This window comes from Antechinus flavipes, chromosome 1 (genome assembly GCF_016432865.1).
Source record: "Antechinus flavipes isolate AdamAnt ecotype Samford, QLD, Australia chromosome 1, AdamAnt_v2, whole genome shotgun sequence".
NCBI lineage: Eukaryota > Metazoa > Chordata > Mammalia > Dasyuromorphia > Dasyuridae > Antechinus > Antechinus flavipes.
This window is the reverse complement of record NC_067398.1, coordinates 640,713,696-640,734,228: the sequence shown is the minus strand read 5'-3', so window position 1 is coordinate 640,734,228 and position 20,533 is coordinate 640,713,696. Positions and strand designations below refer to the sequence as shown.

General features: G+C 34.7%; 1 protein-coding gene across 3 annotated transcripts in view; it reads left to right on the top strand.

Moving 5' to 3' along the window:
• Positions 1-20,533, top strand: part of SLC45A4 (solute carrier family 45 member 4) — a 140,130-nt gene that overhangs the window by 68,020 nt on the left and 51,577 nt on the right. For all 3 annotated transcript variants that reach the window (XM_051971158.1, XM_051971159.1, XM_051971157.1), the window contains one exon: positions 270-899. In XM_051971158.1, coding sequence (XP_051827118.1) covers positions 656-899 — 244 coding nt within the window. In that variant the 5' untranslated portion in view covers positions 270-655. The remainder of the gene's footprint in view (positions 1-269; positions 900-20,533) is intronic.

The window sequence follows — 20,533 nt, the reverse complement described above, 5'->3', positions numbered from 1 at the left end:
TGCTATCTTTGTATTAAGAAAATGTCCTTGTGAATGTTTGTCATTCTCTACATATAGATTCCAAATAAGTTATTGAGGCCAGAGGATTTTCACCAGATAAGCTTTTTAAATATTCAAAGATCAGTTCTATGGACATTTAGCTAGCTAGAAACTGGGGAAAAGAGAGGTCTTATGAAGGCAGAGTCCATTGAAGAACCACATAGGCCATTGTAGCTATTGCCTTTCTCACTGACTATCTTGTTTTGGTTATTTTTTCCCCTTTTTTGCAGATTAATCAGTCACTCGATGGGGATTAACAGTGGACCGCCTTTTTGTGATACCTTTTCACCTCTCTGTAGCAAGAAAAATAATTTCAGCACTTCTTCAATAATAATGATGAAACTGGTATTAACTGAATGGCAATTATGGATTTTTAACTCTAATTCACAGTAAACCAGCAAGCCATATGTTTAAAGTCCTACCAAATACCTATTTTGCTACATGTCTCAGACATAGGTGAGAAGTTGTGAGATACCCCTTTGTACAAAGAGGAATGTGTTAACCTGCATGAGGAACGCGACAGAAGCTGAAAGAGAAGACACCCATATTTATCATTAAAGATATATGATAGTATTATTTATATAGATAGAATAAAGATATATATTTTTTGGTGGTAATGAAAATGGCTCCTCAGAATGCCGACTCGGAGTCTATGCAAGTCCAAGAGCTCGCTGCACCAGCCCCAAACCTTCAGAAATCTGAAAATAAGGAGAATGAGAACCGTGATGAGACAGTTAGCGAAGGATCCATAGACCGCATACCAGTCCGTCTTTGGGTGATGCATGGGGCAGTAATGTTTGGCAGGGAATTCTGTTATGCCATGGAAACAGCTTGGGTCACACCGATTTTGTTACAAATTGGTAAGTGTTGTCTGTCCCCTCTGTGTATAATTATAAACATCATGTAAATGGGATCTCAATAATGATTTTACTAGGTGAGTAACAAATCTTATAAATTATTCTGCTCATTTAATAAGTAGCAAATCATATGGTCATTGGTTTTAAAGTTAAAAAACCATAAATCAAAGTCCTTGCATTTTATCACTTAGCCTTATCTGTGCTAGATATTGTCCTTCACCCATCCTGTTGTATTTTAAACTATTGGGTAGACCATTGGATCTGATGTTTGCCCTGCACTCATTTTGTAGCTTGATTTCTACAGAGAAGGAGCATTACAAACTGACAATGCAAAATGGAAAGTGATAGATGAGACTAGAAAGTGACTAAATAATTTTTAAAATGTGATTGACACTAGGAGGCTATCAGAATTTTCCTAAAACAAGGCTGGATTTAGCAATATGAAAGGTTAGTGCTCCCTTCAAGGAAAATTATCTTTTACAATTTTTCAGCAAAAGTCAGCTTTCAAAACACTTGCCTGCATATAAATAAACTCATTTGGTCTTTACAATAAACATTCTTATGCAGTAGTCATATTGTGATAAACAGACTCAGTAGCTTGAAAAATATGGAATTTAATTCACTTACCACTCTTTTTTTTTTTTTTTTTTTTTTTTTTTTTTACCACCACAGAATGACTTAAGTTCCAGAAAGAATCTTGCTTACTGTTTTAATTTCCCCCCATCCATACCTAAGACTGGTATTTGAGGGGTTAATTTCTTCAACAACAAATGCCCTGTATATCTTTTTAGTTTTGTAGGAAGAAGAAAGGCCCTACAGTTTCAGGAACTTCAGTATCATAGTAGAATTTCTGCATTTTTAAGTGGGCCTTTTAAAGATTCTACATAATACTGTAAATCTTCATTTTATATCACTTGCTTTTTCAAAAATATATTAAATTCTACTTGTTACTTTCAAATCTGTCCTGCTTGTACTTTCTTCTTAGCTTTTGTTTTCTTCTATTTATTTAAATGTTAAAACAGTTCTCTTTTTTTCTTTTGGCATTACTATCGATCACATTTTAATTAAAACCTATAGAAAGAATTGTGTGTGGGAGAGAGTGTATGACAAATAAGCATAGGAAGACTTTTTCATAGAGACCAAACCAAAATGTGTCAGTCTGTGTCTGCCTCTGTACCTTGTGTCCATCACTTCTCTGTCATGAAGTCTTTTATAGGGCTTTTGGACACATAACTCCTTATTGCATTGACCAAGGTTCTTAAGTTTTTAAAAGTTCTTTCCTTGTATAAATCGTGCTCTTGGTTCTTCTGCTTGCTACATTTTATGTGAGTTCTTACCACCCAGGATTCTCTGAAATCTCTTCTTGTCTTATGTTATAGTAATCTTCTGTTATATTCATAGGCCACAAATATTCAGCAGTTATGAGAAGGCATTTTTGAAGAAGCTGTGTTCCCCTGCCCTTTCCTCTTCTCTCCCTGTTCTATCTGGATGCAGATTTGAAAAGCCACAGTAACACACTACAGTCATCTGAAAAAAAAATGTTCTCTAATAAATCTCCTTTTGGATATGTAAATCTTGGGCTTTCTCTCTCTCCTCTCCCTCCCCCCCCTTCTCTTGTGTAGACTCTGTGTTAATTAACTTGCTTGGTGACACTTGCAGAGATATTTGTCACCAAGTATAGGGATTGAAATGGGTAGAAAAGACAGGTCAAGTCATATTCTTATTTCATAACTTCTTGAACTCTGCCCTTATTCTAATTGCTGTTCTGAGTAACTAATTTCATTTTATAATTCCAAGAGTCTCAGTTTCCTTATTTATGAAATAAAAATAATAGACTATTTCATTTCTTAGGTCTTACACAATTCCAAATTTTATAGTGATATTATAAATATGGAAATAAAAGTAGAAATTGTAGAGTTATTATCCTAAAAGTCAAGAATGCATGAAAACTCCTTTCTGGATATTTTTTTCTTTTAAAAAATGGTTTAGTTTAATGCCTATTTTCTCTACATTGGTCATTTCCTACTTGTAGGTATCATCACTCCCCTGCAGCTGGAACCCTTCCATGGGGAAAAAAACAATTAAAGAAAAACAATGAATAAAAATTTGACAGTATATGCCTCTGGCCTAGTAGCTCTCTATTTTGCCATAAGAAGGGAAAAAACATGTTCAATCATCATTTTTTTTCCAGCATCTCCCAGATGATTTATTTATTCATTTTTATTCAGAGTTCATGTGCTTTTTGGTGTTCTTTTCATTTGTATTTTTTGCTGTCATTAATTATGGTTTTCTTAGTTCTGTGTTTTGCTCTTGATAATTCTTCCCACATTTTTCTGAATTCCTCATTTCTTACTGCACAACATTCTGTCACATTTATAACCACATCTACATAGTTTTATAGTAGCTTTTATTTTTCTGATTAAAATATTACACTCTCCATTTTACATAAAGACCCAGATCACAGGTTTTAATATATGAGTCTTACCTTTGAAACTAGGTTGATTTAAGAAAACATAAATTATTTAAGACAGTGATGATCTAGTCTTTTAAATTATAGTGTTCTATTTAAGGTATGTAATATTATTGTTTAATGGAATATGAGGTATTTGTTCATCCAAAAAGAATTGCTGCTCCTTTTGACTATAAATCATAGACCATGAGCCTCTCTGAGCTTCAGGAAACTGTTAGGCCATAAGTTATATATAGTTTTTGATATGCCTAGAGGAAGAGAGTTTCCAATCAATCAAGAAGAAAGATCCCAATCAATCAAAACAGGCAATTGTTAAATTCTTATTTTGTGCCATTATAGTGAATCCCCTTCCCCCCAAAAATATCTCGGATAGATTCTGCTGTCAAGAAGATTGCATTCTTGAAGGTGAAGGGATAAGGAAGGAATGTGAGTATATATGGATAGAAATAAAATTTTTATTTTTTAATGATGATTTTAGTTTGTTCCTCCTTCCATTTCCCCTCCCCTCTTCCAAAAGTGGTAGGCAATTTAATAGAGTTTATACATTTCCTGTCATTTAAAACATATTTTCTTATTAGTCATAGTTGTAAAACAGATCAAAAGGAAAAAAAGACATGAGAGAAAATAAAATAAGTGTAAAAATATGCTTTGATCTGCATTCAGAATTGATCAGTTCTTTATCTCCTTATGGATAGCATTTTCCTTCATAAGTTCTTTCAACTTGTCTTGTGTCATTGTATTGCTCAGAAGAGTTGAGTCAGTCATAACAGATCATCACACAGTGTTGCTGATACTATGTACAAAGTTTTCCTGGTTCTGCTCATTTCACTTTGCATCAGTTCATTAAGTCTTTCTAGGATTTTTAGAAATCTGCCTGTTCATCATTTCTTATTGCACAATAATATTCCATTACATTCATATACCACATCTTTTTCAATCATTTCCCTAATTGATAGGCATCCCCTTAATTTTCCGTATTTTACCATAATATAAATGACATAAATATTCCAAACACAAAGTAGTTTAAAAAAAGGTACTTGAAGCTGGCCCTTTAAAAGGAACCTTGAAGCAAAGTAAGTAGCAATAGGCAGAGGTGAGGAGAGAATGCATTCATGTGTAGAGGAAAAGTTAGTCTGGAGGTACAGTGATGGGAAATGGAGAATCCTATGTGAAGAACAATAACAAACAAATAGTTTGGAGCAGAGTTAAGAAAAAACTACAGTGCTATGTCATAACTAGTAAAGGTAGTTTGAAATAAACTCTTCTGCTAGGCCTTTAAAGTCTATGTTTGATCCTAGAGCTAATGTGGAGCTAATGAGTAAAAGAGTAACACAGTTGGACCTGAAAAATAACTTTGGCCATATATTGAGGATGAGTTGGGATGAGCAGAGATTTGATGTGGAGTTCTCATTGGGAGGTTCCTGATGAGAACTAGGTCTAAAGTGGCAGCTGTCTAAGGGGACAAAAGGGATAAGTGTCAGATGAACATTTAGTTATTACTGGATGATTACTTTGCAGTTTTATTTGATTCTCATAACAACTTTCCAGGGAAAATAAGACATAAATAAAGTTAGTTGGCTAAAATGAGAATTAAAAATGTTTTTAAAATAATATTATCTTTGTTCTGTCAAGAAGTGGGAAGAGCATCTAACAAATTCTAGCCCCATCCTTGCCATTTACTAGCTATTTTTTTTTACCTTGGCCAAGTTATAAGGCAAGTTACAAATTTATGGTGCATAAAGAAATAATTGGACATCTCCATATTTAGGGTTTAAGTATAGAAAGCTTTATCAGTTTAGATCAAAATAGCAAAAAAAAAATTTAAAACAATTTCTAATGTAAACTTTTAAAGTCTTTGTTACCACAAATTGTCATTTATGATATTGAAATTCCATTTGGAAATTGTGTATTAATAAGAGTTATGCATTTTGTTGAGAAATGTGTTGAAATATCAATTTCAATTGGTACTGTAATTTAAATCTTTCTTCGCTACCCATTTTCTAAATCTCTATTTGCCTGTCTTGATTTCTCTTTCAAGGCAAGTATTGATTTTTAAATTAAAATGGTGTCCTAGAAATTTGTACCTTGCCTTGTACCAAATTCAAGTTAGCCTGTTCTAGAATGTACTTGTTACCTGAGTAAATTTTTCCTTGGGCTGATTTTTCATTTTATTTCTTCAGTCCAAATATAAACTGGAGGAGTGCCAGTCACTGTTAAATACTGAGGACACAAAAGAAGGGCAAAAGTTATCCCTTCCATCAAGGGAATTACACTTCAGGGGAGGAATCACATAAGTTATTTGGAATATGTAGATACTTACAGAGCTGGAAAATTATTCTGTGAGAGAAAGACACTGAAATCTGGGGGACCTGGAAAAACTTCCTGAAAAACATGATATTGAAGGAAACCATAGAAACTAAGAGATGGAGGAGACAGCCAGTGATACCATGTTGAAGTAAATCCACTGCAGCTAGGCTGAATTGTAGGTTATATGGAAGCAAGTAAAATATAAGAAAAAAAGAAAAAGGCAGGAGAGTTTTGGGAAATAAGCATTTACTAAGATCCTACTATGTATGAGGTACTGTGCAAAGGACTTTAAAAATATCTGATTTGATTCTCATAGCAATCCTGAGAGAGATACTATTTATTATTTTTTATTCCCATTTTGTAGTAGAGAAAACTGAAGTAAATAGGGTAAATAGCTTACCTAATATCACAGAGCTAATACGTGTAAGATGACTTTTGAACTCAATTCTTCCTGATTCCCAGTCTAGTTTTCTATTTACTATGACTCAGATATAAAGAGGACTTTACATTTGATCCTGAAGTAATACAGAGTTCCTGGAGTTTGGGCTAAGGAGTAGCTAACATGGACAGAACAGCACTTGAGTAAATCATCTAAACAGCTGAATGAAGGATTTGGAATGAAGAGAGACTTAAGGCAAGATGTCAGAAGGCTGTTGCCACAATCTAATTGAGAAGCTGTGTCAGTTAAGAGAACTAGATCTATATAAGAGTTGCAATGAAGATAGAAACAACAAGATTTGATAATTCAAGATTTTTAATATATAGGATAAATGAAAAAGGAGATATGATAATACTGAGGAACCGTGCTAATTAATAGAAGGATGGTATTGTCCTGAACTGTGATAGGGAAATTAGTGAGAAGAGAGGGTTTAGGGGTCTCTTTTGGAAATGTTAAGTTTAAAGTGCCACTTGGGGTCATCCAATTTCAAATGCTCAATGGTGATATAGGGCAAAAGTTCAGGAGAAAGAAAAGGACTGATAATGTGGGTCTGGGATTTAAATGTTTAGAGAGATAATAATTAAACCCATGGAAACTGCTTAGATCATCAAGTGAGATTCTATACAAGGAAAAGAAGATGCTTCCAGATAGACTAGGGTGGGGAGGTGAATAACTATGGTTAAAGAGCATGACATGGATGAAAAACCAGGAATAACGGTTCAGGAGTAGTTAGAGAATTAGTAGAAGAACCAGGATGGCACTCTATCATAAAAACCCAGAGAGGACAGAATGTACAGGAGGAAATGATAAAGAAGATCGTGTTACAGAACTTAAGAAGGTTAGGGAGCGAGAAAGGGAAAGTAAAAGAAGATGGATAACTTGGAAGGGAGTAATTTGTTGAATAATGAAATAGGGAGCTATTGCAGAAGGGAGTGAATGGAAAAAAAAATGAAGGTGTTGGGTAGAACTTTATTCAAGGAACTTAGATATATATAGAGATATTTACCATATTTGAAGACAGCAGGGGAAAAGATAGGGAGAGATAAAAGAAATTAGAGATGAAAAAAATTAATTACTTTACAAACATGTAGTTGAGACAAATTTCTTTATTGGCACATCTGAAAAAACTATCTCATTCTCTATTCTGGCTCCTGTGCTTCTTAGTTAATGGGTGTCTCATTTTATCATGGATCTTCTGGAGTCATGGTTAATCATGTTGATAAAAGGTTCACTTCAGTCTATATTAGTTCATATGTTTCTTCCCATGATTCCTTCATTTCTTTTGATGAGCAATATTCTATCACCTTTATATTCTATGGACAGCTAGAGTCCTGAAAGTGGAGTCAGGAAGAACTCACCTTGCTCAGTTCAAATCTAGTCCAACACACCTGCTAGCTATATATGATCCTGGACAAATCACTTAATTAATCCTCTTTGCCCCAGTTGTTCTTCTGTAAAATGAGCTGGAGAAGGCAATGGCAAACCATTACAGTATCTTTGATAAGAAAACCCCAAATGAGGACATGAAGAGTTGGACATGGCTGAAAAATGACTGAATGAACAAACTTTATATCCTATAACTTCATTTTCTAGTTGATGGGCACTCCCTCAGATTTTCCAATTCCTGCTGTCCCAAAATAGTTAATACATATCTTTGTACATTCTGAGTTTTTTCTTTAATCTTTCCTTTAAGCTGTCTTTCTTTTAATATCCTCTTCTCACTTACTCCTGCTTCCCTGTTGAAAGAAATATATTTCTGTATCCAACTGTGTGTTTATGTATCTACCCATCATCTGTCTGTCTGTTTATCTTCTTTCTTTTAATCAGTTCACATGAAAGTGAGGTTGAAGTCTTAGCTCCTCACCTTATTCCTTCTCCTCATTTGTAAAGCTGTCTACTTACAGACTTTGAGATACCACCTCATATCTATCAAATTGACTTAAGATAACAAGAAGTGATAATGATTAATGTTGTAGGGGATGTAGGAAAAGTAGGACTAATAACATTGTTGGTGGAGTTGTGAATTGATTGAGCCATTTTAGAGAACAATTTGAAACTAAAAGGGCTATCAAATTGTGTATACCCTTTGATCCAGCAGTATCTCTACTGGGCATGTATTCCCAAGAAATCATAAAAGAGGAAAAAGGATGTTCATGTGCAAAAATGTTTGTAGCAGCTCTTTTTGTGGTGTCAAAGAATTACAAATTGATGGAATGCCCATCAACTGGAGAATGGTTTAATAAAGTTATGGTATATGAATTAATGGAATACTATTCCATAAAAAATTATGAGCAGAATGATTTCATAAAAACCTGGAAAGACTTATATGAATTGATGCTTAATGAAGTGAGCAGAACGAGGAGAAAATTGTACATAGTTAACAAAAAGATTATAGGATGATTAACTATGATAGACTAAGCTTTTCTCAGCAATGTGGTGATCTAAGACAATTCCAAATGACTTAAGATGAAAAATGCCATCTGTATCTAGAAGAAGAAGTATGGAGACTGAATGTGGATTGCAGCATAGTATTTTCATTTTTTCTTATTTGTTTGCTTTTTCTTTCTTGTGTTTTTTTCCTTTTTTGTTCTGATTTTTCTTTCTCAATATGATTAATATGAAAAAACATTTAAAATGATTGTATATGTATAATCTCTATCAGATTGCTTGCTGTCTTGGGAAGGGGGAGGTAAAGAAAGAAGGGAGAAAAAATTTGGAATTCAAAATCTTACAAAAATGAATGTTGAAAACTTTTTACATGTGATTGGAAAAATAAAATACTATTGAGAAATTAAAATTTAAAAAAAACTAATTTATATATTGAATGCTATCCCAATTAAACTAACAAAAAATTTTTTTTACTTAATTAGAAACAAAAAAGAACAAAATTCATTTGGGAAGAACAAAAAGTCAACAATTTCCAAGTAACTAATTTAAAAAATGTAAAAGAAAGAGGTTTATCAGTACCTGTGTTATTATATGGTAATAATTATCAAAACTACCTGGTGCTGGCTAAGAAATAGAAATGTAAATCAGTGTAACAAAGTAGACATACAATTTACAGCACCAAATAAGTACTACATGACAAATGTAAATTCTTAAATTTTTGGAATAAGAATTCATTATCTGGTAGAAAATTTGAGGACAGCTAGAAAGCAGTATGGAATGAATATCTTATACCATTTAAAAAGATAAATTAAAAATGGATACATGATCTAGATATTTCTTTGCTCAAGTGTTGAGGAGAGAGGAAGTCTAACAAATGTGGAAAGCAGTATAACGAATCAAAGAAGAAGAGAATATTTCCCTTGCTCTGGTGAGAGCCTGGTTGGTAACTAGATAATATAAATTTGTAGGGGATTCTTTTCCCTTTCCCTATCATTTATTTAAGATTTGTAAGTGTTATATAACTATTATCTCATTGTATCCTCAAATCCTCACAACTGTCCTGGGAGGTAAGTTATATTTATTTTCTCCGTGATACAGGAAATTGAAGCAGATATAGGTTAAATAATTTGTCTAGGGCCATGCTGCTTTTAAGTTTCTGAGGCCAGATTTGAACTACTAAGAGGGATCAGAAAAAGCTTGACATTTTCTTTCCATTTATATATTTTCTTTTATAAACTATCACACTTGAGTCTGAAACCTAGTTTTCCAGTTTTCCTGTGAGCTTACCTTCACTAAAAATTTTAAGTCATTTTGCTTTTTCTTATCTTTTTTCACTTCCCATTTTCTGTTGCTTCTCTAATTCTGACTTTACTTTTTTTTATTATTATTTTATCATTTTAAAATAGGGCTCTGTATTTGAATCAAAGGATCCATAAGGAGACTCTAGAAAGTATCTGATCTGATAACCTTTAACTTGAAAAGACCATAAGCCAAGAATAAAGTGGAAGGGAGAGTTGGTGCATTATTTTTTGTTTGCGGATGACTATACTGAATGTAGCCTCTGAGGCTGAGATGCAACAAAATGTCCACCATCCATGGAGCGATCAGTTATTGTAAATGGAGAAATTCTGAATGCTGTGGACAGTTCCCTTGCTTGGGCAGTATACTCTCCAGGTATTCACAATGATAATGAGGTTGATGCACATATTGCCAGAACTAGCTCAGTGTTTGGAAGGCTCCAAAGAAAAGTGTAAGATCCATAGAGCCGTTGTGCTGACCTCATTCTCATATACTTGTGAAACCTGGACAGAACACTAGTGCCATGCCTGGAAACTGAACTGCTTCCATTTGAGTTGTCTAAGGAAGATTCTGAAGCCCAACTGGAAATAAGGTACCATATGCTGAGTTCTTTTTTGAGTTGACCTATCAAGCATTCAAACTCCAGAACAGAGAACATAGCTCTGATGGACAGGTTATGTTTTTTGAATGCCAAACATATATTTGACCATTTATATTTGATTTTATAATCAAAGCAAGAATAAACTTCAAAAGAAGAGATACAAGGGCAGTTATAAGGTCTCTTTGAAAAACTTTAGAATTGATTGTGAGACATGAAGAGACACTGGCATGGGACTGCCTAACAACGGCATGCCTACACCAAAGAAGGAGCTCTGCTCTTAGTGAAGCAGAATTGTAATAGTTCAAAAGAAACATGAGATGTGAAAATTTTCGAGACATCTCCACTTCAAGTGTTCATATGGACATTTTTTTTTGCCCAGCCTGTGTTGCATTTTCTGAGTTTGTATTGTGTCTAATCAGTTACAGATACACTGTAATATTATACCTGGGTTTCAACATAGTGATGTAATTTTGGTCCTCTTCAAAAATGAAGGTCCACACCTAACTACAAGTTATTTAGATTCTAAACTTCATTATTTTCCTCTGGAAAATGGGGATGGCATTTATACTGCTTGCCTTAAACTGTTGCTAATAATAAATAATGGCTAACATTCATAAAGCACTTAATTTGTGTCAAATAGGGAGCTGCCATTTACTGTGTGACAAACTATGTAGACAGCTAGATGGTGAAGTGGATAAAGCGTGAGACTGAAGTTAGGAAAACTCTTCCTCCCAAGTTGAAATCAGGACATCTACTACATCTACCTGTGTTACCCTGGACAAGTCACTTAACTCTGTTTGCCTCAATTTCCTCATATGTAAAATGTGAGAAGGAAAATTAGAGGAAATGGCAAACCACTGAAATATCTTTGCCAAGAAAACCCCAAATTTGATCATAAAAATTGAATGTGACTGAAATGACTGAACAAAAACAATAACAAAAGTGTGCCAGACGTTGTGCTGAATGTCTTAGAATTAATTAGGGTTTCATTTTATCTTCATAGTGACAGTTGAAAGTAGATGTTATGTAATTATTCCTATTTCACAATTGAGAAAATCTTAAGCAAACAAGCTAAGTGGCTTGCCCAGGGTCATACAGCCAGGAAGTATCCGAGGTCAAAATTTGAATTCTGGTCTCTTTGACTCGGAGCCTGATACTCTTTCTGTTGTTACACCTATCTGTTTCTCCCCTCCCTGTTAATGAAATTGTTAGAGCATATGCAAAGATATTTGTAGCAGCTCTGTATGTGGTGTCAAACAATGGGAAAATGAGTGAATGCCCATCAGTTGGGTAATGGCTAAATAAGTTGTATTATATGAATGTAATGGAATGTTGTATAAGAAATGAGGAGCAGGCTGATTTCAGAAAAGCCTGGAAAGACTGACATGAACTGATGCTGAGTGATGTGAGCAGAACAAAAAGAACATTGTACATAGCAACAAGAAGATTGTGTGATGGTCAACTATGGTAGACTTAGCTCTTCTCAGCAATTTGGTGATCCAGGGCAGTCTAATAAACTTGAAATGTAAAATGCCATCCATGTCCAGAGAGAACTGTGGAGACTAAAGGTGGATCAAAGCGTACTGTTTTCACCTTTTTTTATTTTTTATTTTTATTTTCGCATGTATTTTCCTTTTTTTTCTGTTTTTTCTCTCCTAATATGCCTCTTCAGGAAAGATGTAAAAAATGAAATATATATATGTAAAACTTGAAAAGAAAGAAATTGGTGAACTAGATAATCTTTTTAAAACAGGGAAGCCATGCATCTTTCACTTGATGTTTCATTTTTTGAGTTCATTAGTTCTAGGCATTTTTCTTGTATAATGGTTTGTATATTATGGCGTTCCAGTTTTGACTTTTCTTCTGGGAGACATCATCTTTAGGTTGTTTCTCTGCAAATTGCTCAATAGAGAACATGTTTTCTTTTGCTAATGCTTTTTGCTATTAGATTGTCCTTCAATTCTGTGTAGCTGCCATTAGTGCAGTTGTAATTAGTTGTTCTCGGTTGTTTCCTTGGTGAGACTTGCCATCACAGATTTCAAGTTTTTCTGTTCTGCTAGTTTTACTGTGCAGGGCACAAATTTTGCTCTTGTAGTTTTCATTTCTCTTTAAAAGCACTCAGGAATAGCATACTCAGGAATAGCATATTGTGGTTCCATGTTCTCTTCACATTCTGAAATTCTCTATTTCATAAAGTGTTGTCATTTTCCTTTGTTTTGCTGTATTTATTTACAGTAGCCTAAAGTGATTTGCTAGTATGAAAGCCATATTTCCTTTTGCTTGTTAAAGTTTCCCCTGTTATTTTTTTTAGGGTCTTGTCATTTTCTTTTTTCCTGTGATCTTTGGTAATTTGTCTCTCCCCCCTCCTCTCCACTTCCTACTTTATTTTTCCCTATTATTCATTTTCTGACATGTCTCCTTGATTGGAGCTTTCCCCAGGTGCTGGATCTCAAAGCATCTCAGCCTGATCTCCTATGATATTAGAATCTGGGTTCACTATCCTACTCTTATGTTTCAAGTGACTTTTGGAGAAATTGATCTGTCTGAACTGGATGTTTCGCTCTTTCCCTTGGGGTTTATAGAGTATTGCACAGCCCCACCAAATAATCTGTCCCATTCTTTGTATTACCTCATTCCCTGGCCTTGCAGTTCAGACTGCTGCCACACAGATAATGTAATGAGAGGATTTCTGTTCTGATTCCATACGTGTCCTGCCATTTTTCTTTTGTTTCTCTGCTCTCTAGCAGTGATTTTTTGCAGCACATAATGCGTTTGTGGTGTTCATTGTTGAACCCTCAGCAGATTTCTGCCATTAGGAGTTTGAATCTTAGTAGTACTGGGAATGGGACTGGTATCATGGTACCTTCTAGGTAGGTGTTAGTTCATAGTCTTGTGTTTATTTTGGGAGGATTCTTTTTGTTTCTTTGGAGTTCCTAATGTAACCATAGAAATAACAGAAGTTGTTTTTATATTTGATTTGTAATTTCTGTATTTGAAGGTTTTGAGAGGTTATGAGGAGCAAAGAAAAGATTTCTTTCTCCATCTTGGTCACATGACCCAGCTATTCTAGATAATTAAAAAAATCTGACCTCTAAGGTAGGTCTTAGATTAGTTGATTTGGAGATTGTTTCCTCTGAGTACTAACTAAAGGAACCTAGAGGTGTTTAATCTAGAAAAGAGACTGCACAAGTGACTGATAGTGGTCTTCAAGTATGTGAAGTATATGGAAGAAGGCCTGTGCTACTTCTGCTTTGTCTTACCCACCCAACAAGAATTAGGAGTAAATTAAGCTTGGTAAAAGAAAACATTTTCTTTTCATTAGAGCTGGTCTAAAGTGGAATGTACATACTCAAAAAGATTCTCAATCCTTTCTAATTCTTTGTGTGATCTTCGACAAAAAAATTAACAATGAAGTAAATAATGTTTTTAAATGACAATTATATTTTATCATTTACACACATTGAGCCAAAAGCCTTAGTTCATCTGTAAACATTATCAAATCAGTTAATCTCTTAGCTTCAGTATCCTTCTAAGATTGTTAAATTGTAGACAAGTTTCAGGTCTGTATTACTGAATGGAGTTTCTACTGCTACTGATGAAATCATGGGTCAGCATGAAAAAAAAAAAGCAGTTATCTTAATATATCTGCATATATTATTACAGAGAAATGTTTTTGTTTTGGTATAAAGCCTATAATTTCACCAGCAAGGTCATTTCTATTAGTTATTTTCTGCATATGTCTTATTATCCCAATATATGTTGATTAAAATCTCTATGAGGGCTTGAACTAGGGCTTATTCATCTCTAGATCCTCTCCCAAGCTCTAGGCCCAGGACCTTGTATAGTATGGATAAGCAGTCAATGTTTGTTTAATGTAAATAGAATGCAATCTTTGTAGAATTCCTAGAAGAGAATTTTTGTGGAACAAGTTTATTCATTCAATAGGTAGTTTCAAATTAATAATCATTTGAACCAGAACATAGATAAACTTAAAAAAAAGGGGGGGGGATTCTCTGAAGCACGGGCTTATTAAGAATAGTCCTCTTTGAATAAAAACAGTAACTCAGTTTCTGTGAGTCATATCCAACATGATTGGAACAGCCATTCTCAGATTTGTAAATTCTTCTGGGATTTTTTCCAGATAATATTTTTCCCTTGGGAAGGGGGAAGTTTTTCCCCATTTTATTGTTCTCATTTTGGACTCAGGAAATTGTGTGTGTTTGTGTTGGAGGAGGGAAAGTTGGTGTTAAGAGGGAGTTGAGAGGGAAAGAAAATTATATAAAAGGGGAAAAAAATAGTAGTTTTAAAATGGGTATTTAACTAATGATTTAGATTGTCAGGTCTTGATTTCTCCCAAAATGTGAAAAAAATTAAGTAGAATAATATACCATATTCACACATCAAAAACAGTTTATAGATTTATACACACTACACTATGCCTGCTCCATTTTCTCTCCCCCCTCCCCCCCCCAGTGAATTTTTAAAGTTTTTCTATCAAAATGCAGAGCAATATCCTTTTCACACATTTCTGTAGTCCTGTTAACTGTATAAAATAATTTCTCATCTGGCTTTGAGATAGGTATTGTTATCCCGTATATGACCAGTGATGCTAAGGTGAAAGATTTCATCCCTGTATTTCAAGTCGTGCAAAAATCAGAGAAGTAATCACCCACTCAGTAAAATAGAAGTAAGGTTCTTACCATCTAATATATAATCCATTTTCATTTTGTGAAACCAGATAATAGGAGCCTGGAATTGGGTCTTTTAAAATTTTTTAGTCTTTTTAAATATAGATCAATAGAAAGTTTTTTCTTTTCATGACAAATATCATTAGAGTATGACACATTCATTGATTCTTTTTCATTTTTCAGAGAATCTATAATGTCAGAATTGGATGAGACCATAGAACATTCAATATAAAGAGTTAAGTAGTCAACCTCTCATACTCTTAGGGTAGAACACATGTTTCTTTGTACTTAAGAGAAAGTGGAATTTTCCACAACTGTTTTAAAATCTTATGAACTTGATTGTGTGAATAAGATTCTCAGTTTATGATTCATTTTAATTTTCATGTATCAAAATCTCCTTTTAGTGGGAAAAGCCTAGTTAGCCTTTTAAAATCTGCTTTAAAAAAACTTTGGCATATTTTGATGTAATCCACATTAATAATTTTTTCCTACCCTCCTTGAATTATGTAAGAACACAGCCAATTAAGATCTTTGCTCTCCAGCAAGGGGAAGGTAGACTTGGGGATAAGAAATGGGGGGGGGGGGAGGGCAGGATGGAATGTGATAACTTCCACTTCCAAGAGGCCAAGTAATGCTCTGAACAATCATGTATAAACCATACTTTCTGAAAATTAGATCACTTTAGCCCATTTGTGGGTCACTGAATTGCCCCCTTATCTCCATAGCTTCCTGAAATATTGTTGAGTTTTCCAGTTGTGATTGACTCTCCATGACCCCATTTGGGATTTTCTTGGCAAAGATACTGGAGTGATTTGCCATTTTCTACTCTAGCTCATTTTATTGATCAGGAACAGAAGCAAACAGTAAAATGACTTGCCCAGGGTTATATGGGTAGTCAGTGTCTTGAGGCTGGATTTGAACTCAGGTATTCAGGATTTCAGGTCCAGCATCACCTAACTGCCCAGCTTCCTGAAGTAGGCTTAGGTAATTATGTAAATGAACAGTTGAAGTATATTTGGTAGTCAGACAAGTATTATTATGCACTTACTATATACTTGGGTCCTGTGCTAAGCACCAGTGATATAAATAAATGTAATTGTCCCTCAACTGGGGCATCAGGGCTCCTGCAAATGTGAAAAGCTGTCAGTAACTCGTGGCTCTACCCCAGATAATTATTTTTTAAAATAATTTTTTCAATGATTCTGATCACATATGTAACAGAAAATAATTAAAACTATATACTACACCCATAAAAAAGTTGCCTAGTTTCTGGGATCTAGGCGTGCTCAGCCACTAATGTTGCTTCAAATTTCCTTCTACTAAGATCAGGGTATAAAGATCACTGCATCTCTTTAAGAGAAAAATCATGTAACTGAGTTTGCATGGTAAAAAAAAGAGGAGGCATTTCTAAAGAGAATGTGTATTCTTTACTGCACTGAAACTTTTTAAAGAATTTAAATTTATAATTTATGTCTGTATACATAAAGCAGTAAATGATAAAAGTGATTAATAACATGTATTTTTCCATTTATGACTTAAGTAAATATTTTTTCATTACATAAGCATTGTCATCTTATTTCATACTTTTCCACAAATCTCCAAAATTTCTGTTTATTTTTCAATGGCCATACTGTGATTAATGGGAAGTTCAAATGTTGAATGGCAAGGATGACTACAAAATAAAAAGTAAATCCTTGCCCTGAGGGAGCTTACTTTCTAATGGTGGAGAGATAGCATGTAAAAAGTTGATGAAAAAAGGTTGGAAACAGGATTAAAGTCTTCTGGAGTTCTGATTTAAAACCAGTCTTTTGACTCTTTAAGTTCTCTGCTCTTTTCTACCAGTCTTCTGGGGCTCCATTTATCATTCTGCAATTTTACCCTTCTCTGACCACCACTCTTCATATATGTTTTTGGTCTTACTGAACTCACCCTCCCTCCCCTGTGTGTTTTTGTCCCTAGGGCCTGGGCACAAACTTAACACCAAATTAACAATTAAAAAAAAAATTCTAGTTAACTAGGAATCTGACGTCTGGGTCTGAATCTGAGTCCCACAGATGTTTTATAACTGTTGTGATGGAATATGAGTTGGAAAAGACCTGAGGGAGTACATAGTCTGATCCCATCCCTCCCCAGCCTTTCTCCATTTGTACAATGATGGAGTTGGACTACATGATCTTTCACCTTTCTTTCCATTTCAAATTGTATGTGCTTATTAAACTGAAGCCCAGAGAAGTAAAATCACTCTACTTGGGAGTCAAGAAACAGGGGTTTGAATCCTGTCACTTGTATTCCTGGTTGATGACATTGAATAAGTCATTAACCTTCTGGACCTCAGTTTTCCTCCTGCTAAATGAGACTGTTACCTACTCACCTTAGGGACATTGTAAGGAGTTAGTTCCACCTAGTGTCCCACGAGGTGTAAGTATCAGTATCAGTTGTTACTGTTGTCTCTGTGACCAGTGAATACTCTCTTAACTGTTTTTCATTTATAAGAATTATTGCTTGGAAATGCCCTTGGGGCCAAATACAATTTTAAAGCTCTGAGATTTTCTCAGTTTGAGAAATCTATATTCAAGTGAATCTTGAACATATTATTGTTATTCTTTGCAAAGTCTTTAATGACAACCAGGTACTTATTACTCAGAAGTAACCCTAGAGTATGTTCTCCTAAGAAATTGTTGCGTTATGCAGTGAGAAGACTGCTTCTTGGTAGACATGTTTAATTTACACCTTCCTGTGAAGATTATAATAAACACTTACATAATAGTCAAAAGATGTGATTAAAAACAACTTTGCTATTCTAAAAGTCTCTTAACCCAGAATATGTTCTGATTATAGCCAAACAGCAAGTTTCTGTCATCCCAGACAAATTTATAGTTTGTATTTAAGTCAGACATAATCTGTATGTTGGTACTTTACCTTTCTTTAAGAATGTTGTATCATTCTATAATACCAGACTTTGATTTGACAGCTATGTACATCAATTTCTGATTCATCCGAAAGTGAGCCACATTCTAAGGTATTTTTACAAATGGTCTAGGACAGTTCATTTGGTTTGTTTCCTGATTTGCAAATCCACACTCAGCAGCACACTAAGCCCAAGTAGAAATGTAGAATTCATAATAGACATGCCTATTTACCCTCATCCTATGCTATCATTTAATTATAGCAAATAGCTGAAGCTAATCAGAATAATAGGTGAATAATAATAAAAGACAGAGACATCTCTCTGGAAAAACCCTGAGCTTAGAGAGATAAAATGACTTGTTTAAGAGTCATATAAAAATTCTATTACAAAACTGGCATTGGAATGTCTATTTTCTGATTGTTCCAGCATTGGTTTTTTTTTTTTTTTTTCCCCACCATTATCTAATACTTGATGGGTTACAAAGTGCTTAACTCAGCATGTTATTTGTTCATCTCTTGTTAAGATTAGAAGGCAGAGTCAGGGCATATACTCAGGTCTTCTCTCTAGGACACTATTGCTATTGGGCATAAATCTTTTTTTTTTTAATTAAAGCTTTTTTTTTTTTTTTTCTCAAAACATATGGTTGGATGATTTTCAACATTCACTCTTGCAAAATCTTATGTTCCAAATTTTTTCCTCCCTTCCTGCCATCCCCTTCCCTAGATGGCAAGTAATCCAATATATGGTAAATGTGCAATTCTTCTAATATATATATAATTTTCACAAATAAGCTGCACAAGAAAAATCAGATCAAAAAGGGGAAAAAATGAGAGAAAATTCAAACAAACAACAGAAAGAATGAAAATACTATGTTGTGATCCATACTCAGTCCCCATAGTCCTCTCTCTGGGTACAGATGGCTCTTTTCATCACAAGACCATTGGAATTAGTGTGAATCACTTCCTTGTTGAAAAGAGCCAAGGCCATCAGAATTGATCATTACTGTTGCTGTGTACAGTATTCTCCTGGTTCTACTCACTTCACTTAGTATCAGTTCATTTAAGTCTCTCCAGGGCTTTCTGAAATCATCTTGCTTCTAATTTCTTGTAGAACAATTATATTCCATAACATTCATATACCATCACTTATTCAGTCATTCTCCAGCTGATGGGCGTCCACTCAGTTTCCAATATCTTGTCACTACAAAAAGGGCTGCCACAAACATTTTAGGGGAATAAATCTTTAAAAAGAAAAATGTAAAAAAATCTTGAGGCCATTTAGCCCTCTCAATCTCTGTGTGTGAAAGTGATGTAATGGTAAGTACCTTGCACTAGTTTGAGAATGCCTTGTTTGAACTCATGTCTGATAGACAGTACATAGAGTGTCATGATGTGTTCACAGTAGCAAATGATGTCTTTAAGGTTCAGGCACCAATGTTAGGGTTAGAGCAGGTGAAGGATTAACAATGGCCTTTCTTTTTGCCAAGAGGTAGGTTTGTTTAGGAAAAGAGGTTACAGTCAAAATGAAGAGATACAGTAGACACCAGGAGTGGTAAATATGAAATAGAATTGGGAGAGCACATAGTTAGACAGGAAAGGGGTTTTAACAATTGACAATGGAAAGAACAAATTCCCTAGTGGAACTTACAACCAGGAGAAAGGAAATACTCATGAAGTGGGAGAAAGCCATTGTCTGGCAAGTTAAATCCATAGAGGAGTTTAGCACCTTAAAAGAGCTAGCTAGCATAAGGAGAAAGGCACCATGAGACATGGGGAAGGGAAGAGACGAACCACCAATAGCCTTACTCCAAGAGGAGTTCAGCAAAGATGGCAGGGGCCATTTATAGATTTATAGAGGAAATTTTAGTTCCAGAGTCTCCACAGAAGTTGGGACTATCTGGTTGAGCTGATCCTCATCAGTGCCCTTCTCTGCTTGCCTCGGAGAGTAATTTTATCAGGACTTAAGGCTCTGTCTGCCAACCTCCCTACTAACCCAGGACCTCATCATTTGGACAACTAATTTCTGTTGGCTTAGTTATTTTTGTTTCTGATTTTTAAAGTAGAAATAATTCTCATGCCACATAGGGTAGGTATGAAGAAAGTTTACTTCCCCAAAGTAATTGGGATTAAGTGACTTGCCCAGGCTCACACAGTTAAGAAGTAAGTGTCTGAAACCAGATTTGAACTCAGGTCCTTCTGACTTCAGGGCTGGTACTCTATCCATTGCGCCACCTAGCTGCCCCTGAAGAAAGTATTTTGTAATTCTTTAGCGCATTAGAAAAACATGTTGCTGTTTTAGCAGCAAAGAACTATTTTGGGGGAGGTCTGCCTACCCTTAAATGCAATCCATTGCCTGGTCCTATTGATTCCTTCACAACATTTCTTGAATAGATTCCATTCCTTTTTCTGACATGGACACCTCTCTAGTTCTCATTACCTCAAAACTTCATTAGAGGCTGAAGCCTCCTGATGGTTAGCCTGCCTCAAGTTTCTCGCCATTCCAGTTCATCAGCTTGACTCAATTAATGTGTTGATCTT